The 20,974-nt window shown below is 29.6% G+C and overlaps 1 protein-coding gene across 1 annotated transcript; it reads right to left on the bottom strand.

Annotated features, from left to right (window-relative positions):
• Window positions 1–17,142: 17,142 nt before the first annotated feature.
• On the bottom strand, window positions 17,143–18,293 carry LOC102655493 (UPF0602 protein C4orf47 homolog). The gene is made up of 3 exons (XM_026446275.1): window positions 18,224–18,293; window positions 17,990–18,146; window positions 17,143–17,511 (listed from the first exon to the last, which is right to left on the bottom strand). The coding sequence occupies exons 1-3, from the start codon at window positions 18,291–18,293 to the stop codon at window positions 17,157–17,159; spliced, it is 582 nt and encodes a 193-aa protein (XP_026302060.1). The 3' UTR covers window positions 17,143–17,156.
• Between the last annotated feature and the right edge of the window lie 2,681 nt (window positions 18,294–20,974).

The following is a 20,974-nucleotide window of genomic DNA, read 5'->3' as shown; positions in this document are numbered from 1 at the left end:
ATGGAAAGAAATTTGGCATTTATAAAATTTTATAAATTATTAGTCCTTTATTACTTTTTCGAAATCGAAAGTGAAAGTGAAAGAGAAATAAATGTTATTTCTCATTAATTATCGCTTAAATATCTCAGTTCTAACTTTATAAATATCTATGCATCCTTAAATTGAACATTGAATCAGTTATGAAGTGGACGTAAACATCAAGAGCAAATTGTTTAACAACTTTTCGAGCATAGTTGTTCAATATTACAAATGTAATTGATTATTCAATAATGCATTTTCGAACCATTATTAAAACACTTGAAACATTTTTCAAAATTTTTTTTTAATTTCTACGAGAAGGAAATTACATTTCAGCATTACATAAATGTAATAGAATAGAAAATATTGCACTCGTGAGGGACATTAAAAGTTTCCGCTTTCCTCAACACCTAATTTTTCATTGCAACTAAAACTTCAAAATTTATTTTCTTTTGTCGCAAGTTAAACTATTCTTCATTATAATTAAATTTCATAATACTGTTTCGATTTAATCTGAAAAATTAAGTACAATCGATCAAAGATATTAATCAAAATTTTATTCTATCAATTAACTGAAACAATTGCTATTTTATTACATTGTTAGTGAAAACGATAATATTGCATGAGTTAAAACGGGTAATAATCAATAGGAATTAATTATGTAATATAAACACTGATAGTACAATTAATATAATTATTATTTGAATTATTTGGTACATTATATAGCATGAAACAGCTTTTTGTTCATATATATATATTCTTTTTATTCCAAATTTAAAAACTTCAACTCAATTTTTGAATCACGAAGAACTGATTTATTATAATTAATAGGAAAATAATATTGAAAAAAATTTTACTTTTAATAATAAAAGTAAGTTTTCATTTATTAATTCGAGATTAATCTCTTTTTAAATATAATAGCTTAAATATAAACTTCTTTCAAGAGTGCAATATTTTCGATATTTTATATCATTATTTCAATCATTATTTCGAGACATTATTTCATTTCATCCCTTTGCTAATAAATGCACTTTCCTGAACTAAAATTCGAGAAACAAATAAATCAATTGTCAACTATTCAATTTCGATCCATAATTATAGAAATCGTCTAAACAACGATCAATACAAAATCGTGATGAATGATATGTATCATCAAAAATAAATAAACAGAATTCAAATTGTTATTTCAATATCATCGATCATTTAAAAAAGAAACAAAGTTTATTTTAATCGCTGAATATCAGAATATCGATAAAATTACGTAGATTCGATTTCTCGAAGGAAAATTTATCCATGACCGAGAAACGACCAACTTGCCAACGATTCAACTTGGACCTATAGAAATCCTCGGGGCACGAACGACAATTTAGAGTCGAATCAGCGAGGGAATCGGTACACATACGTACGATCAAAGACATTTTATTGGATGAGCCCATCGTGTTGGTGTTCCACGGGTGAAACGAAAATCGAAACGGATTCGACGATCGAAATAAGAGTCGTGGAAGCGACGTCGTAAAATCGGGAGTTAGCGAGACACCGGCTCGAGCTCTCGGTTGGGTGGAAGTTTGCGGGGCTTGAATGGGAAAAAATAGAGGCATGCAAAGATGGCAGATTGCCCCGCAGGAATAAAAGTCGGAGGTAACAGTGGTTGGTGATTCAATAAAGCAGATAACATATAGGGGAACAAGGTTGTGGAAACCGGTTTGCCCAGCTGACTGTTGGAAGTTTTCCAGGAAATCTCCAGGAAACAGGCTGCCTTAAGTCATTTTCTCGTACGCAGTGCGAGAGAGCAAGTCGGTGTCGAGGTGGTTGGTAGACGGAATTACTTGGTGTGGGAAAAGTTTCGAAGGAGAGTGTTTTGTCAAGACGTATGCAGTTGATAATGTAGACGTTCAGACAATGCGCGAAATAGATATGTTTTTCAGTTTGAATTTGAAATAAGTAGACATCTTGTAGATGAATTATCGAATTATCATTTGGAATAAAACGTGATTATTCTTATTAGAATGTATGAATATATGTATATACTTGAATGTATATATTTATTATTGTTTCATAAAATAGATCTTCAATTATATTAGTGTATTGAATTTTTTATAAATTTAATTTGAAACGTATAAAGTTAAAAGAATTAGAAAAAAGAAATTCTTTTCGATGATTTAAATATTTTTTGAATAAAATTTAGATACATATCTATTTACTTTTTTAGTTTGGAAAAAAAATCAACGATTTTCCATTAAGGAATTTTGCAATATTCGAGACAAATAAAAATCAGATTAATTACAAACAGGATAAAATCTAGTGAGTATAATGAAATATTTCAAATAAATTGTAACAATTTTCGTCACATAAAGAATAATTTTTAAACGATGGCCATTCCTTTTATATTTATCCAGTTGAATATAACATTTTTAAAAATTCATAATAAAGTACTTTGTAATTTCATCAAACAAACAACAAAACATTTTGGCCATCGAAGCGAATGGAGATAATTATTTTATAAGTACAAGCTACAACGCGTATTATTGTTTCGCATTAAAATGTTAAAAAAATATTGCAATTTCAAGCATTTGAGAAACAATGCAAAATGCTTGGAATCCATGAACCACTTTTTCTCGTTAAGTCTGGAAAATATACTCGGAAATAAAATCTCGATGTCGTGAAATATTGCAGCAAAGTTTTATATTTATACAAATTAACTGTGATCTGTTAAATGAAAATCAAGATCTTTTCATTGTCTATCAAATAAATGAATTAAGCCGATGAACAAAATTTAGAAAACATTAACTGTGAAAAAAAAACGAGATCAATTTTAAAAAATGCATTGATCTTTACGATCAATATAAAATATATTTAAAATATTTTTTAATTTAAAATATATTTAAAAATAATATCATAATATTTTACGGTGTAGATGTATTTTATAATTCAATATAAGACGTGATATTTTTTTTACTGCCTATCAAGTTGTGCAGGATTGAACAAAAAATAAGAAATATAAGGACGAAAAAGAACGAGACGTGAAATAGGGAGAACCAAAACTCGCTAAGTAATTAGAGTTGGATAACTTCCCTCGAGAATTCTTGACCTAGACAAAGAACGGGAAAGAAATTCTTTCAGCTATATAACTTCCTAGTTATTAATTTACTCTAACCATTAAAGAAAGATATACGAATTTTTATAAACAATAATAGTCCAATAATTTTTTGATCAAATGTGATCCATTATAAATAATGAAGAATCATTAGAGAAAGAGAAATAAAGGAGGAAAAAAAAGTAGATGGATTAAAGAGAGGAAAAATTAAATAAAAAAATAAAATAAAACGCGAAATTATCTACACCTCCGAACATATTTGCTTTTATATTAACAAAAATATTGGAACAAAACGCAGTCTAGTTTATTGTTAACTATTGCAAAGCAAACGGAAGGATCTATTGAAGGAAACGTAGAAAAGTAAATCAAACATGACGCGTGAAATCATTCTTTTAAATTAGAAATGGAATTCGGATATCAGGAAGATGATTACAATTTAATTAATATTTATAAATAATATTTTTCAATTAAGTTTTAACTCATTTCGAATATAATCGATTATAAAGATATAATAATATGAAGAGAAGAGTATATATTTATTATTTAAATTATGTATATTTATATTTAATGTTATTTAAATTAATTATTAAATATTAATATTAAAATACGTGTAAATTTCGTAGATTGGACTTCTAATGAATGTGAATTGAGGGTATAATAAAAGCAAGCACGGTCTATACTGTTTAATCTGGAAAAAAAATCTTCCAATTCCGTAGATTGGATGTGTTCCAATTTATGGAAAATCTGATATCGACAAACGTTCTTTTCTGTTTAAAATATCGACTTTTCTCTTTTCTATTTCGATTTAATCTTCTGGTACTGGATTGCTAAGGAAAATAATTATTTCATGACTTTTCTTTTCTTAATTTTTCTTCTTTAAGTAAACTTCTTTTCATTCATTCGGTGGAAAATCGATTGACTTTATTTAACGACACTACAATACCCTTGAATCATGAATATTTACGCAAATGAATTTAGTAGAGTAAATGTAATATAGTAATAAATTTAATACAGACTCCGTTCATATGTAAAATGAGCTAAAATTTAATTGAAAAAATTTTATTCAGAATTTAGTTTATTTCTACTTTTACATTGCTCTCAATTGAAAAATTGTTTTCTAAAATATTTAATATTATTATTAAAAAATTATTAAACGAGAAGAACGAATGTAATTGAAAATCGTGAAAGACTTATTGCGCAAAGAAGAGAAAATTGTATCAGAAAAACTGGAGTCACAAAGATTAACGAACAAAAATTTATTAGTATTGAGTAATTTAAAGGTACATTTATTAAATGATATTTTTAAATAAATACAATAAAAATAGAGTATGTAATTAGAAAGAATGAGAGAAAAGAATTCTATGATATTTTAAGGATATAAAAAGAAAGAGAAAGAGAGAGAAAATCTGTATCCTTGTATATATTTGCTTAAACAATATTGAAAAAAGTGACACATCCGGTTTATCATTGTTACCTCAGAAAGAGAAGGGAGGAGAAACGAATGGGCGAACAAATGGAATAAATCCACGACTCGTTTAAGACGGAAACATTCTCGGGACAATTGAATTCATTATCTTAGAAGAAGCTGAGTTGAGAACGATAATTTAGAAAACTGGAAGATGTAACCTTCTCTTCAGATTTTAAATAATAATCACGACGTTTTTAACAGTAATATATAATAATTATTTTTCGTATATTTCATTTAGATTTCATATAGATGTTGTTTAAAATTTTGTTAATGATCACAATAGAATTTTTCACTGAGAATTTCCCTGGAATTTGAATAATTTAGAGATATAATTTTAAAACAAAAATGCAATTCACATTTTCAATTTTTTTTTTTGTTGGAAAAATTCACGTTACAAAGAATAGATCGATATAGATGATTCTTTTAATTCAATCACTATACACAATTATTTTCTATGTGAAGTGAATACAGAAGTGAGAATTGCATTAAATTGATCGTGTTCCTTTGAATCTCTGCACGCTGGATTCATCATACCGATTAAAATTGATCGATGTTCCATTTATAAATTATTTTTTGTTTTTGATAGGCTAATCATATTGTTTTAACATAATTTAAAAAATTATTTGATCGAGTTACAATTGAATTATAGCTAACAGTAAAATATATAGTAATATAGATTTGTAATAGGATTACAAACAGATTGTGGGAGAGAAAAATAATAATATCATTGAAAAAAAATATCATTTCTAAATGCCAAGAGCTATGGTAATAAATAAATAATAGTTAGATGAGTAAAATGAGACAGTCATATCCAGAAATGAAATATATTCACGTTTCAGTCAGGAAAAGATTATCATTTGACTGATATAACAAGTTTATCCTATTTTTTTAATTATAACTTACATACAATGAAAATCTATTTAAAAAAATTAATTATGAAAAATATTTTCTTTTAAAATTAAATCCGCCTCTTATTTCCGCTGAATTATTAATATTCTCAGAATTTTACAGATAAATAAGCTGTTTTTTTTTCTATTTCTTCACAAGCTGGGTTAATCTGATGTAATATTTTCCAAGAAACGACATTTTGATATGACAGCAGTTGCATGGGAAAGGTTGTCTGTTTCAAGCTGCAACGATAAATTGATTCAAAAGAAACACGAGGGGGAAAAAAAAGGATGCTTTCAATTTGTTCTTTCGGTATTAAACAAAGCAACAAAATCTTATATCTGTCTATTTGTCTTACAAAAATTTCTTCTATGATAAATGAATCCAGTGATCATACAGCTAATTCTTGAAAATAATATTTCGATCTTGATATTTTTATATTTGCATTCCTTCACAATTTTTACAGCAATTACAAAAAAAAATTAAATTTAAAATCCACCAGATCATTTTCCTCGCCAATTTCACGGAAATTCTCCATTTAATCTCGATTTCGAAATTCATGAAAATCCCGTAGCGATGTGCAAAACTTCACTTTCTCTATCCATCCTTTGTTGTATTCGTAATTCGTCTAAGAGAAATCCTAGAATCCAATTCGAATCCTTTAAACTGCATAGAACGGATTCGACGATGAGAGAAATGTTGAAAATGCGTTTTCAATGGACTCTGAATTGCGACCGGTCATTTGCGAGCGGTTTCACGAACATTATTTGGTAAAAACCATTTTAACCAAGCCCGACAAAATGGTTGGATAACTGTCCAGGGGACAATAACAATGCACTGCGTGCCGCGTACGATATGCATCCGGAAATTGTACCCCCGCAACTTTCGATTCCAATCTTCCGTGTTTTTGTACTTGAAAACGAATATGTTTTATACGGTTTATTTCCGCCATACCCTCGGAAATGGTATAATTATGTTTTTAACATACGAGTTATTAACGCCATTAAATCGTTATTTTTCCTGTTCCCATTACGACAAATATCGAGAGTAATGAGATCAACATCGAACGTTTATTATTTATGTATAAATAAATGGGGAAACGATTACTTGTAATTTGAATAATTATTATGCATTTAAAATATTCTTATATTGCGTGCTTTTATACACGAGTTAAGTGGTTTTGTTCATTCTCGTCACTGTAAAATTAATCATGATTAGAAATATCATGGTTGGCCGAATAGAATTTAGGAGAATCACAGTTGGCCAAGTGGAATTTAGGAGAATCATAGTTGGACAACTGGAACAAGTCACTTTTGATCAGATAAATGGAACAATCCACTACTTGTCTGACCATGAATGATCCATTCTATTTGTTTGACTACTTGTCTATATACACGGTTTATACCATTTATTTTATAGAATCTATAGAATCATTTGTCATATCGTTATAAAATCATCTCATCATCTCATTTAATTTTAAATATGATTAGAAAGCAATTTGAAATAATGCATTCCAGAAAAGATAGATAATCCAATATAATTGTGAAGATTAAAAATGTTAGATTATAAAAGAGAAATTAATAATAAAATTGATTTCTCTTATTAAAAGGAGATATATTTTATTGGTAATAATAAAATAAACGAATGATTGAAATTGATAAAGGCAGAAGTTATTACTTACGGTTGATTGAATTTGCTAGTAAATTATTAATGAAAATTAAGAAAAGGAAGATCGATATATTATTATGGAAAATTTGATTTTCCATAAAGAAAAAAATTTTCATCAAAATCCTTTTAATGAAATTAAAATTCTTTTTAGGATCAAATTGTCAATCAACACGATCGCAATAAAGTTTTTTTTATACTAATTTTTAAAAAAGAAAATGATATTATATAAATTTACTATGCATAATATAATATTTTGATAAAATACATTAAAAAATAAATATTAACAATTGATAATTATGCAAAATGCTTCATTTTGAACAGTAATATCTAAATACTTCAGTTTACAATCTATTGTTTAATGAGGAACATGATCAGTATTTAGTTAGAGAGCTTGTCCAATAGTGTATAGTTAAACTTCAAGGAATAATAATTTCTAATTGTATAGAAATGTGCAAATAATAATAATATATATAATCAAATCATATCATATCAATTATTTTAGAAATAATTTCTTAGAAATATTTATTAAATTAATAAATGCAATGAAAAACTTCTTTCAATAGATAAAAAAAAAATAATGAAAGGAACGATTTAAATCGAGTAATTAATTGGTAAAAAATTATTTAAATAATTGCTCCAATAATTCATGCACAAAAGATGAATATAAAAAGCATTAATCATCTAAAAATAACGATAGAGAATATTTCTCATTTGTTGTAATTATCAAAATAAATAGTGGAAAAAAAAAACTACAAAATACAAAATAAAATAAAATTTCGTTTCACGTAATTATAATAATATTTAATTCCTTTCGAAATAAGAGATTAATTCTTTTCATCTCGAGAGTTAAAAATACAAGCGAAAAAAAAAAATTTCGAGCGCAAATTTCAAAGCTTAAAAAAGACGTTTAACATTTATTGATAAATTACTCTCGCCAATCGTGTAGAACACGGTCGCAGGCATTTTTCCAACTAATCGACACGCCACCCAACGAATCAATGGACCGCGTCTCGGTTTTCAGTTTATCTGGTAATAACCAGGATATCTGGCAGTATTCGATATCGGTTGGAACCTCAGCTGATCCCCATTCAACCCATTCTTACGATACGTAGTATGCTGGTTTTAATGCTGGGATTGATATTTCTAACATTCGTCGAAACGGCTGATTTTACGATTTCCTTTCGAATCGAAAGGAAATGCTTTAAATAACTAAAAAATATTAATCTTCTCTGTCCTTCCGTTTCGAATTCTTCCATTCTCAATCTCCGCGTTCCTTTCTTTCTTTTTAATGATATTTTAAATAAATATGGCGATCGTGAAAAATGTCACATAAGTGTTGCAAATATTCGGTTAACTAAATATACAACTGTGGATGCAATGGATGAAATTAAGGTGTGATTGTTCAGAAAACAGTGCCGTGTTCATTTGTTTCGCACAATAGATGGAGATGAATATCTGCGGAATTAACCGTGAATATGATAACGACTGCATTGAATCGCATTGTACTTAATCTAAAGCATTTAATTATTTCAGAACAATATCTAAACGTAATCAGTTAGAAAGACCTTTCGAGTGTTATCAACAGATTATATAATATTTTTTTCAATTGTTTCGTCGTTCATATTTCAAAGTTAATTAATAAAAAGAATATAATGTTTTCAATTCTTAAATTAGAGAATTGATTTCACTTCTTTAAAAAAGGAAGAATTGATTCCAACGTTTGTAACTTATTTCACGTGTGATTATTTTTTTTCGAACGTTTATTTATATATGTATGCATTTAATTTAAGTATTAATATGAGGAATTCGATGCGAAGTGAAATTAATTTTAATATTGAACGAGGTTTGAATTAAATTTCTTCTTTTGAATTATACTTCTTGTGCTTCTTTTGTACTCATATTTCTTTATCTTTTACTTATTTTATATTTTTTGCGCATTGTTCCTTCCCTTCAATGGATTTATTTATATTATTTCATTATATAATATTAGATATTCAAGCTATTGTTCTTGCTCGTTCTTTCTGAATTTTCATTTGCTGCAGTCTATTCGTTATCTTTGTTCCCGCGTTGATTACCTTTTTCACATTTCTTTTCTTAATTGTTTAACTTCTTTGATTTCAGTCTTCTCGTTCACTCTCTTTGTTCTCTTCTTCCCCAGTTGTATACCCCTTTTTCTCGCTATCATTTATTTCTCGTATAATTATATTGCACATTATTTCTTTATGAAAATATTTTTCTCCACTCGTTACGTAAATCTTGTTCTTCTCACGGTCGAAACAGATTTATTTGACAAACATTTCGATTTCCTCGAGCAATTTGTATTATTTTTAAATCTTCTATACGATAAATTTTGAAATTTGGAACATTCTCTAAATTTTCCATTCCACCAACATCTAAGTACGATAAAAATAACGTTGCAGAATTTTTATAATTGTAATTTCGACTATTGAAAATAGGCATTGAAAAATATTTCTACATCCAGCCAAATGCTCGAAAATTTTCCCATACCCTTATTTCCCTCCCACACTCTTAATCACACGAACAGTCATGCAGGTCACCGAAGTAATAGCGCACGGTTCCAAGGAATCGTGTCCGGTATTGCACTCTCGAAATGCCGTGTTTCCAATAAACCACGTCGAAAGCACTATCGATCACGTGAAATTCAAGCATGCCCGCCATTTTCTAAAGGCTTTCCAACGTTTCCAGGTACGGACAATGCGAGGGGTTGAGAATAAATCCGACGCTCAAAGAGGGGCGAGGTCTTGAGTTGTTCGATCCCAAAAAAAAAGAGGGCGAAACCGAAGGAAATGAAACGAAAAAAAAAAAAAAAAAAAAGCAAAACACGATTCACCGATCAAGAGAAACATATTTTAAGACGATCCCTTTCTTTCTCTCTCTTTCTCTCTCCCTTTCTCTCTTCTTCGGATATCCATTTTCGCACGTTTCCTTATTTTTCCTTCGTTTTCCCTCGAACAGGGACAATTTACCAGGGAGGAGAGAATGTCACTTTAATCTCGTTGGCCTTAATTATAAGACCGCCGCTTCGAAGCGACGAATAATATAGTTAGCCGATAATAACCCGGGTCCCAGTGAGAGTTCGAGCGGACGTTTAATAATTCGCAGTTTCGGTTGGAAAAATGGCTGTGCGTGGAATTATTATATCCGGCCTGTGTCTTCCGCCGTTTGGACGGCGTTGCTGCCTTTACAATTTACGGGGAATGGAATTTTCTGCTGAACAGACCCGCGGGATTCCGTGATCGGCGGGATTCCCGCTAAAAAGGATATCGTTTATCACGATGATCCCCCCTCAGTCTTGTTTTGCGATCGTCTGCCCGCGAAAAATTTAGTTCTCCTCGTGGTTCTGATCAATGAACCCCTTTCCAGAAGCTCTTATATAAGTTTCTCTCTTCTTTTTCTCTCCCCTCTATTTTTTTTTTTTCTCTTTTGGTTTATCGAGTGTATTTAGGTGGAATGATTCGATTTAATGGAAATATTAATTTCTACGTGTTGAATACGCAGTTATAGATGAATATAATGCATAAATTGATTGACTTCTATGTGAAAATCGACGGCAATATTAGTGGTGTGTTTATTTTGAATAGAAATGCGGGAATAAATTAAATGGTAAAATATAATCTGTTGATGGAATTTCGTAATAATCGTGATTAATAACCAGTTATTGACGCATTAAACGTATTATAATACAGTATAATTGATGAATTAATTAGAAATTTAAGTTATATTTTACATTTTATATTTAAAAATTTACATATACATTTATTTTTTCAATAAGATTTCTTTTTATCATCTTCCACATTTTATTTTTATATCATACAAAAGTAGAGACACTAAATTACAAGAAATTTAATATATCTAATTAATATATAAATTCAAGAAATTAATTACAAGACATTTAATATATCTAATTAATATATAAATTCTTTGATAAATACAATGATGTATACATAGAAAAGTTGAAACAAATTTCATTAGAAAGAAAAGAATTCAACGAAAAAAAGTATATTTTAATAATTTACAAATCACTAATGATTCGTAATAAAATAAACAATTTTTGCAATTTATCTTATACAACTAACTAAAATTATGAAATTAAAAATAAAACTTTGAAACTCCACGCGAATATTTCACGTATATATCTCATATTTTTCAACAACGAGAAAGCAAAATAGATAATAAAGATAGCTCGACGGTGAACATTAACAGTTCCGGAACGAAATTCCATCGAACCGTAAAGATGTCCATGTTTAGGGCATATGCCCGGTTTCCGGGCATGGGCGCGCTTCCGAAAAGCGTCCCTCAGCTTACTAGGATAGAGTTTTCTCGGCTCAATGATACCGCACCCAAAGATTTCACTGGATTCGTCGAACTCGCATATTTTTCAACCCTCTTTGCTTTCTGCCCCGCTTTTTGAACCCCTTCCATCCCTTTTTACCATCCTCCCCAAGAAGAAACTCGTGTATACAGGGTGTTCCAGATTTAAGATGCCAAACTTTGCCAATATCATTCTAAATAAGTAAGAAATATTATAGATAGTTTAATGCTTTCTTAAAAAAGTTACGATCAAAAATTTGAAAGCAATTTGAACGATATTCATATATACAGTTATATACGAGTTGTATTTACTTTTCCAGTCATTAAATTCATAATAACTGTTAATAATATTTTCTTCGAATTTCATATTTTTATTTATGAATTTTTCACAAAGCGTGGACTTTACACAAGATGTTTTTATTTATTTAAACCCATAAAATATATAGATAAAAGTTTGACACCTTAAACGTGGATCACCCTGTATAAGTAAGGTGGATGATTGCTTAGACAAGATGTTTTTATTTATTTAAACCCATAGAATATATAGACAAAAGTTTGACATCTTAAACGTGGATCACCCTGTATGAGTAAGGTGGATGATCGCTTAAACAAGATGTTTTTATTTATTTAAACCCATAGAATATATAGACAAAAATTTGACACGTTTAACGTGGATCACCCTGTATAAGTAAGGTGGATGATCGCTCGGTGGCTGTCTATGGTCCAAGGTTGTATACGCGTTCTGTATCGGGGAATGGGTAAAGAGGGAGGTTAGCGGTGGAAGGTATCGCAATGCTTGGAATGTTTAATACCGACGCAACGACACGGCACGGAGAAATGGCCGACTTCAGCCACGGAATAAATCTCGTGGAATCATACCTACCTGACGCCATTTCTTGTCTGCCAGCGAATCCCCACTTGAAAATTTTTCAGGCTGCCGCTCGAGCGAAAACGCTTATTGCGACCCGTTGCAAGACCCACCCCCCTTTGTTCTACTATCTTCGCGCGATTTTCGGATAATTCCAGTGATTTTGGAGTTCCTGCGTGTGAGGTAAAAAATTGAAAAGTAGAAGTAGAGATAGAATTTTTTAATGTAATATTCAATGGCAGGTTGAATAATAATATGTCACGAATGAGGGTTGATTAGAAATAATGGAATTGATTTCTGTAGTTTCTGAAAAAGATTTTTTTATGTATTTCTCTATAGAGTTTCTTAATTTATGAGGCATAATAACGTATCTGAATCGTGCCCAAAGATGTGCATTTTATTCATTAATATACAGTGATTCAATATTTATCAAGTTTTTGAAACGAGTATTTTGAATAATGAAGAGATTGAGGGTATAATATCTAATTTATATTTTGTTTCTTATAATAATATTTTATTTAACGATTGAATTAAACAAATTTTTTAAAACAAACGTTAATAGATATTCGTTCCTTTGATTAAATTATTTCGTATGAATTAATCAAAATACGGCAATGAAACAAAAATTTCACGATGCCCATTCTCCATTTCTGGCACTCGTATCGTCACAGGTTTAATCTTCCAACAATGCCAAGTGTCCTCTTTTTCTTCTCCTATCTGTCTTTCAAAAAGTCTGGAAAAAGAAAGGAATAAAGCCTCGAAAACATATCCTCCATCAGCATTCATAATGCGATTCCGTGTACGTGGTTGAAAGGATCAGCACAAATTTGTTTCGCTTTTATCCTACTTACACATTTTTCTCGTTTTCTCATTGACGTTTTTTGCATCTCTACACAATTTTGGTATTTTCGTGGCTTTGATATATGATCAATTAATTATATAGAAAAGGATATATCTTCTCGATTTCAAGAAACGATTTTTCCTGTACATATAGAATGTCTATAATATATTTGTGGAAGGAATTGATTCTAGAAATCAAAATAAATAGGAAAATATTGGTTGAAATTTATTTATTAAGCTGTATATAATTTAATCTTGTATGGGAAAATAGAAAAGCTTTTTATTCTATATTTATCTAATTTAAACTTAAACTGCTTATAATTTAATAAATAAAATTCAACCGATATTTCAAAAATATTCCATCAAGTATAATATTTGAAATATATCGTTATAAATATATTATAGTAATTTTATTTATTCATCATGTTCTATTTCACGAATTTTTTCGACAAAATATAGCACAGTCATAATTTCCAAAAACTTATCAATACACTGATGGTACGCTTCGTAAAACACCCAAGGGGTATGATAAATAAAACTAGTCATCCCTCAGGCGTTGTAAATCAAAGCTAAATTTAAGTTAAATTCTTAAAATATAGTGTTTTTTAATACAAGTTAAATGTATAATATTAAGAAATACACTATAATATCCAAAATGTCCTATATATCTCTTTGAAACTCTCTTCTTAATAATAATTAAGAATATTGAGGATATACACACATATATATATCTTGTTTGTTATACTCTCGGTCAAAGCTCTCTCTGTTCTCGCCCGATAATCTTATTAGTTACACTTCGCCAATGTAATAGGTATGATGGCTTAATATACAAGAGATGGTTGGTTACGATTAACGGTGACAAGATTATTACAAGTGAAAAGTCTTGCATAAGTGATTGATAAACTAGTTCATAACAAAAAATCTAATGTATAATTACTATAGAAAGTTAATATATTTCTTAGAAAATTCTAATAAGAAAATATAAAAAATAATAAATTTAAATATTGATTTTAATAGTTATTATATTATATTAAATTAATCAGAAATATCAATCATATAAACATATAATCCATAGAATTACAAAATTAATTATTTTAAACAACAAATAACATATTAGCAAATACTGAATAATTTATTTCATGAAGTTACAAATAAATACGTTCATTTACTTTTCATATGAAAAATGAAATGTTTAACAATCATTTCAAAAATAAATTACAAATAATTTTAAAAATGATGCAATTTAAAAGTTTCTTAGTATGTTCAGATCTAATTTAATTTCCATCTCTAGAATCAAAGATGTGATTCACTCAAATATATTAACACTCTATAGAAAAACATTACTCGGAATTTTAAAATCATTGAAATCGTGCTTTTCTTCATAATTATCGCCAATTACCAATTAATCTTACCCAACCTTACTTACCAACAATCATGCACATGCTATCAAGGCGTGGTGGCGAACCTTTAAGTGGCGCAACGAGCTTGTCGTCCCGATACGCCATGTTTGCCAGGAACGTTTAATTGCGACTGCCACGAGTGGACTTCACGGCACGAAACGTTCGTTAGAATTTCATTAGTAAGTTCGGATGCGACGGAGTGATTCGCTTTGAAAGGGCTTACACGTAGATACACGTATCCCATTCCTATTTACTGGCAAATCTTTTTCAATCCTCTTGAGATTCGTATATGTTGAATAATCCATTAAACGCATTGATGAATTAACGATAAACGTAAAAAAAAAAAGAAAACGATAATTGTTCTGCTTCACTTTGATTTGTTGAATGGAATCGTGTTGCAAGAGTTGGAATATATGAATATAAGCTTGTATGATAAAGAAGAAAAGATTGTTGGTAATAATTGCTCTTCTTGAGATAATTGCTATTCTCTGTAACGTTTAAGTAAATGAGAATTAATTTTTATTCAAGAGTTTTGATGTGTAAGTAAGATATTGCATTATCTCTTTTTGTACGATATATTAATTCTGGTAATTATTTTACTGTTCATAAATGAAGCGAATGTACGACACCATTTTTCAATCAATTGAAGAAGATTGCTTATTTTGTAGAATTAAATTATTAAAGAATTCTTTCGAAATTTGAGAAAATTATAAATATGTGCACTCATGATGGAGAAGATTCGAGAGAAGCAATAAAGAAGAATTTTTCCTAAGATGAAAATACATAAGAAGAAGAAGAGAAATAACGTAAGGAGAAGCGGAGTGCAATTGCTTTGGGAACAAGTTTAAAAATATGACGCATTTGTTTTCTCTATACAATATCTATTTCATAAGTCTCGTTCATAAGAAATATATGACTGAAATTACTTTTTTCGATACAATTTTACATTAACGTACATAACAATTTCTTATTTATCCAAAGGATAAACTTGTGGCGTGTAGGTAACATAATTGTTCAAATTACAAGACACGTTGGTAATTTGATTTATAATACTAGAGGTGAATTTGGATCGAAGTGGTGGTCCACCAGAGATGAATATATGTGTAGGTTTCGGAATTTTAGGTTTCTTCGGTTCTATGTCGTATGGATCGGCATAATGAGTTGGAAATTTTTCAAAGCAACCTGCGTGGCTTCCACCTGGTTTCTTCGGGAACGGAACGATAAGACGATTGGGGCCCAAAATTTTAGGCTTGACTTCGTGAGGTCGTACGTATGTAGATCCGATATGCATGGCCTTGTAAGGATTTGGCGGGAAATAATCCATTGGCGCGTGTGTAGTTTGAAATACACGAAGCGCTTCTTTAACTGAAAACAAAAATTATCACATTTGGTAGATTCTCCTAAGATTTCTTTGTAGTTTCAAAGGAAAATGTTATCTTTGATACAAAAAAAAATCTGATTTCTATTCGTAACAATTTTTAATTATCCGAAATTTTGTATTTATGTGAAACATAATATAATAATCAGAGCTGGGGAAAATTTAAAATAAATTACTAAGAATACTAAAAAACTGAAATATTCTCATAAACAAATATATATTTGAATGCTATTTTTCCTTTTATAAAAATACTTTTCTCAGCTCTGATATTAATATTTAAATAAAGACGATAAATATGCTGTTCGATCATCAAAGCTTTTAAACGAAAAACCTTTTAAACAAAAGTGAAACCATTTTTATCTATCGTGACGCGTCACAAAGTGACCGTATATAATTAATCCACGTAATAATGAAGTAATGAAAATTAACCGAACTACCGGTTTCACTTAATTTTATTTATTTATTTTTTTTTTCGACGTTGCATCACAGTTTTCCCTTTAAATTAGCCTCAGACCGAAGTTTGCTCGCAGCATGGCGTAAAAAAAGCTCTCGTTTTCTTGCCTTCCTTACGACAAAAATGTAATTAGTTGCGCTCCCAGTTGGGAAAAAACAAAATTCGACCGAAAAAGGAAAAACGGGAACGAGAGTCTCCAATCTTCCGCGTTACGAGGCCCCTTTTATATTACTTTCTTGCACGGTAATATTGTCTGTCGCGTCTAGGAAAAGAGTAATGAACAAAAAATGGGATATAAGAAGCGGACTAACGCGGTAAATACAAATATTAAAATATTGCTGACGATATACTTAAAAGTAAATACTTATGTAGATTTTTATTACGCGTCATAGTTGAAATTTCTGGAAACGAGAAGTCATTTTTTTTTTAGGGATAGAAAAAAAAGGATTTCTTTTTTTAAAAATTAATATTTGAAAAACTTGTTTTCTTTTATATGATGTAAAGAATCATTCAAAATGGTTTATATACGAAGTAACAAAAATTGTTCTTTTGAAATAATGATTGGTTAAATATATATAAAATTTCCAATGATTATATTTAACTTTTTAAATATCTTTCATTTTCCATTGTTATATATTATTCTTCTCGAAAGTTTCCAAACAAAAAGAAATAATTTAATGATCTCATTTTCTGAAATTTTCTTCGAAATTTTAAGTAAAATTGCATCTATTATGAATTGAAATAATAATTACTTGAAAATAAATCGCATAATATGAGTCTTCCTAAATTGAAATAAACACGCAGTGTCATTACCTTTAGGTTTCTTGTCTGGTGGATCATAAGGTTCAGGAGAATAAGCTGGAAACGGGCTGAGACAAATGTTAGCATATCCTGGACCACCTCGAGGATTAGGTTTGATTCTCACATTTGGTAATTCGGGTCTCGGTTTCTTTGGCTTTATCAACGCGGGGCTGAAGTAAGAGATTTTCTCGAAACACCCATAGTAATCACCAGGTGTCGAATGCTTCTTGGCAGGGGCTGATGGCCATATAACACGTTTGACCGGTACAAGCTGCGAAACGGTCGATGTATCAGGTTGGCTTCTTTAGCATAGTGGCTAGAACTGCAAAAGTATATTTCTTCAATTTCGAATTGAAAAATTCTCAGAAAATGTTGAAAATCTCGCTACAGAGAAGAGTAACATATAAAAATATTAATTTCGTGTTAATTATACATAGAAAAAATTTTTATTTGAAATATTTTTTCCCGGAAAATTATGTATAAAATAATAATTTTTCATTTTTTTTTCAGAAAAATCTATTGACCAATAGTAATAATTAGTAATAAATAATTTTAAATATTTTCAATATTTTTAAAACTTATTAACGTTGTAAAAATTCTATTTGAAGTTAGATTCAAATCTATATATCTCAAAATACGTAATTTTCATGAACGAATCCATAATGAAACGATCATAAATGAGAATCGTATTGGAAATCGTATTATCACCGATTAATTAATTCGATTTAATTACGTTGTATAATTACATGTTTTTTCGGGACTTTGCGAAATGGATCGTACAATGCTTCTCCCTCGAAAATTCTCATAAATTTCTCTTCAAACAGTTTAAGTGGTGGCCCAGCAATCATTTGACGCCCTTTCTCGATACCTTCGCGAAACTTAACAGGAACTCCTTTGTATTTGTCGAAAGGCGACACGCGTGGTTCGTGAAAATATCCTTGGTAAAAAGTAAAATACGTAAGTATCTGTATGAAACAGAAAGTCTTCGTTCATCGACGAGAAATTCATCCTTACCAATTCTATCGAGATCGCTTTTTCCAAATTCTTTACCCAAAGGAGGTAATTCGCGTTTTATCTTAGGCATTGTGATATTTAATAATAATACTTTGGTTTCTTTTATTATTTATTTTATTTATTTTATTTTTATATTTAATATGTAACCTGCAATTTTACTTGCCTTGAAATTGAATAACAATTATCTTGGAAAAAGCAACAACTTCAGAAATATACGATGTTACGATACGTTTTCATGTGATTTTTTATTATTAAATAGAAGTCTTTTTTAAATTAATTTCATTTTTTTTAAATGAATTCACTTTTAGATATTTCGTGCTTCGCTTTACATATTCCCTTTGAATATTTTTCCATTCTGTACATTTTCGTAAATTTTTCATAAATGTTCGCATTCGTTCTAGTCATGACATTTAATCGTTTGATATGTTGGATGAAGTAGTTCTGGCAGCTATCCAAATTGTTCACGAAATGATAAATATCTTGAGAATGATTGAATTAATGGGAAATGGAGGGAAAAAAATTTTTTTGAGAGAAAAAATTAAGATCTTATTTTCATCAAAATTATTTCTTTTATGACACGTGAAAATAGTATAGATTTCTATTTTTTTTTTTTTTTTTTTTTACTTTAAAAATCACATTTTTAATTTTATTTTGAAAATAAAATTATTCGTAACTTGCTAGTAATTTTTTTTTCAATATTAGAATGAAATAGTTTAATTCGAATTTTAATATTTAATATTATTGAATATTCAGATTATTTAAACTTTATATTTTTCAAACTTATGATTAAATATTTCTTTAAGCAGTTGTATAAGTGAAGTTCAATACATCTACTTGACAAATTCACCACTTTTTCTCACAGCCAATATTTTATTCATCGCGAAATACTAGATTTATGGAACTACTGGCTTTAGAAGGGTTCAAAGTTTAGCTCGTTTAAAACCCTGTTGTCCTCTTTACCGACATATCGATCAATCGCAGGCCTACCAAAAAAAAAAAAAGAAAAAAAAGAGATTATTATGTATAACAAATCAAATAAGAATCGTTTAAAATAACTTTTCTCATATTCTACTCGTTATTATATTGTTTCTTCTTCTTTCAATTTCATTGCGTTAATAACTTTCAGATAATAACTTTAGATTTCTTATTATCAACAAGTTTAAGATTTTCATTTCTATTCTAAGATATTAGAATCTTTAAATTCCATAATCTCTAAGAAATTTTCTATGCCACAATTATGATTCCACGTTTAATCGTCAAATCCTTCCAATTAATATAAATATAATTCAAAGAATGATGAAATCTTTGGAGAATCTTTGGAGAATCTTTGCGCTAATTTACAAATAACGTGGAATCGACTTGGGGACAAACAGTCGATCTTGGGATTTCTTCAGGTAAAACTGAATAGGCAAGGAGGCGTTTTGATGAACGTCTCTAACCAGTCTCTCCACGATAATGAGTTGTTCTTAATGAGTTGATGTTGCCAGACATCTATTCACCGCAGTTACAGTGGGAACATTTCATTACCGCGTTGTTTGGAGAGACCGTTTACCTGCTTGCACATGATTTATCTACATAGACATTACTGTGACTTACAACACGAACGATTCTCATAAACATCTTGATTATTTTCGTTGGCGGAAGTGAAATGATTCTTCGAAAAGAAAGAGTTAGTTAATTGTGAGTTTCCCTCGTTTAATTACGTAGTAAAATATTGGACTTTTACATTTTAAATCATCGAGTTCGTAAAATTCTGTTAAGAATTCTAAGATTTTTATGATCTGACAATACGGAATTACTTCAAGTATAAAGGAATATAATAATTGTAAGGAATGTAAAAGAGTTAATTATGAAGATTCGCCTTCAGAAAGAACATTACTAATGCTAAAATATTGCTAATGTAATTTATAAAAAATGAAATTTCTCTCGATTCCCCAAACATTCACCTGGTATCATAATCCAAGACAGCTCAAATTCAACTATCAAAATTCAGACATTTCGGAAAAATACCCTGTCTCGACCCATGTCCCACGACAATTCACAGTCCACTCTCACACGTGCACGCGTTCTCAGACGTAAGTTCCGGGCAAACAGATGTAACGAGAAAGCTACATTGGATGTCGGATAAAGCATATGTTTACACGTATATTTAGACAGTAGAAATTACTGTATTAAGCGCAAAATGCAGGGACGGATGGTATAAAATTGCGTATGGAGAAATGACGACCCGACCTCACGTTATTACATTAAATTCTGTTCATTAGAATCTTTATGTTAAAGCACACAACATCCAGAAAACGAAGTTTCGTTCGAGGTTGAATGTTTTGACATAAATTCGACCGAGAATTATCGCATATAGAGAGAGCGTTCTATGGGGATTTCTCTGTCTGAGTCAGACTCTTTCTCATCTTTAATTTTGAATCATTGAAACGAGATGTCGTGATGTTAATTTTCAAACGTCGTTGTTGATCAAATTTTATTCGTCCATTTCGTTGATTGAGGTTGGTGTAATTCTGTTTTATTTTTGCAATCTGTTTCATCTGAGAATTGAAGCTGTTTGGAAGATTCGAGTTTATTTCTCTATAGAAACATTTAAACTGTCTTGGAAACTATAAAATGTGAAGGAAGATTTAAAGCTTGCACAATGCCAATTGTTTCAACTATATCGTTCTTATACACGTACGGGTTATTTTTCTGCTTCTTTCACTTGTAATCGTGTTTCTCTGTATATCTTCAATGGGTAAGCTACGA

Source organism: Apis mellifera, linkage group LG1 (genome assembly GCF_003254395.2).
Source record: "Apis mellifera strain DH4 linkage group LG1, Amel_HAv3.1, whole genome shotgun sequence".
Lineage (NCBI taxonomy): Eukaryota > Metazoa > Arthropoda > Insecta > Hymenoptera > Apidae > Apis > Apis mellifera.
The sequence above is the reverse complement of the archived record's forward strand: the minus strand, read 5'-3'. Positions and strand labels throughout refer to the sequence as shown.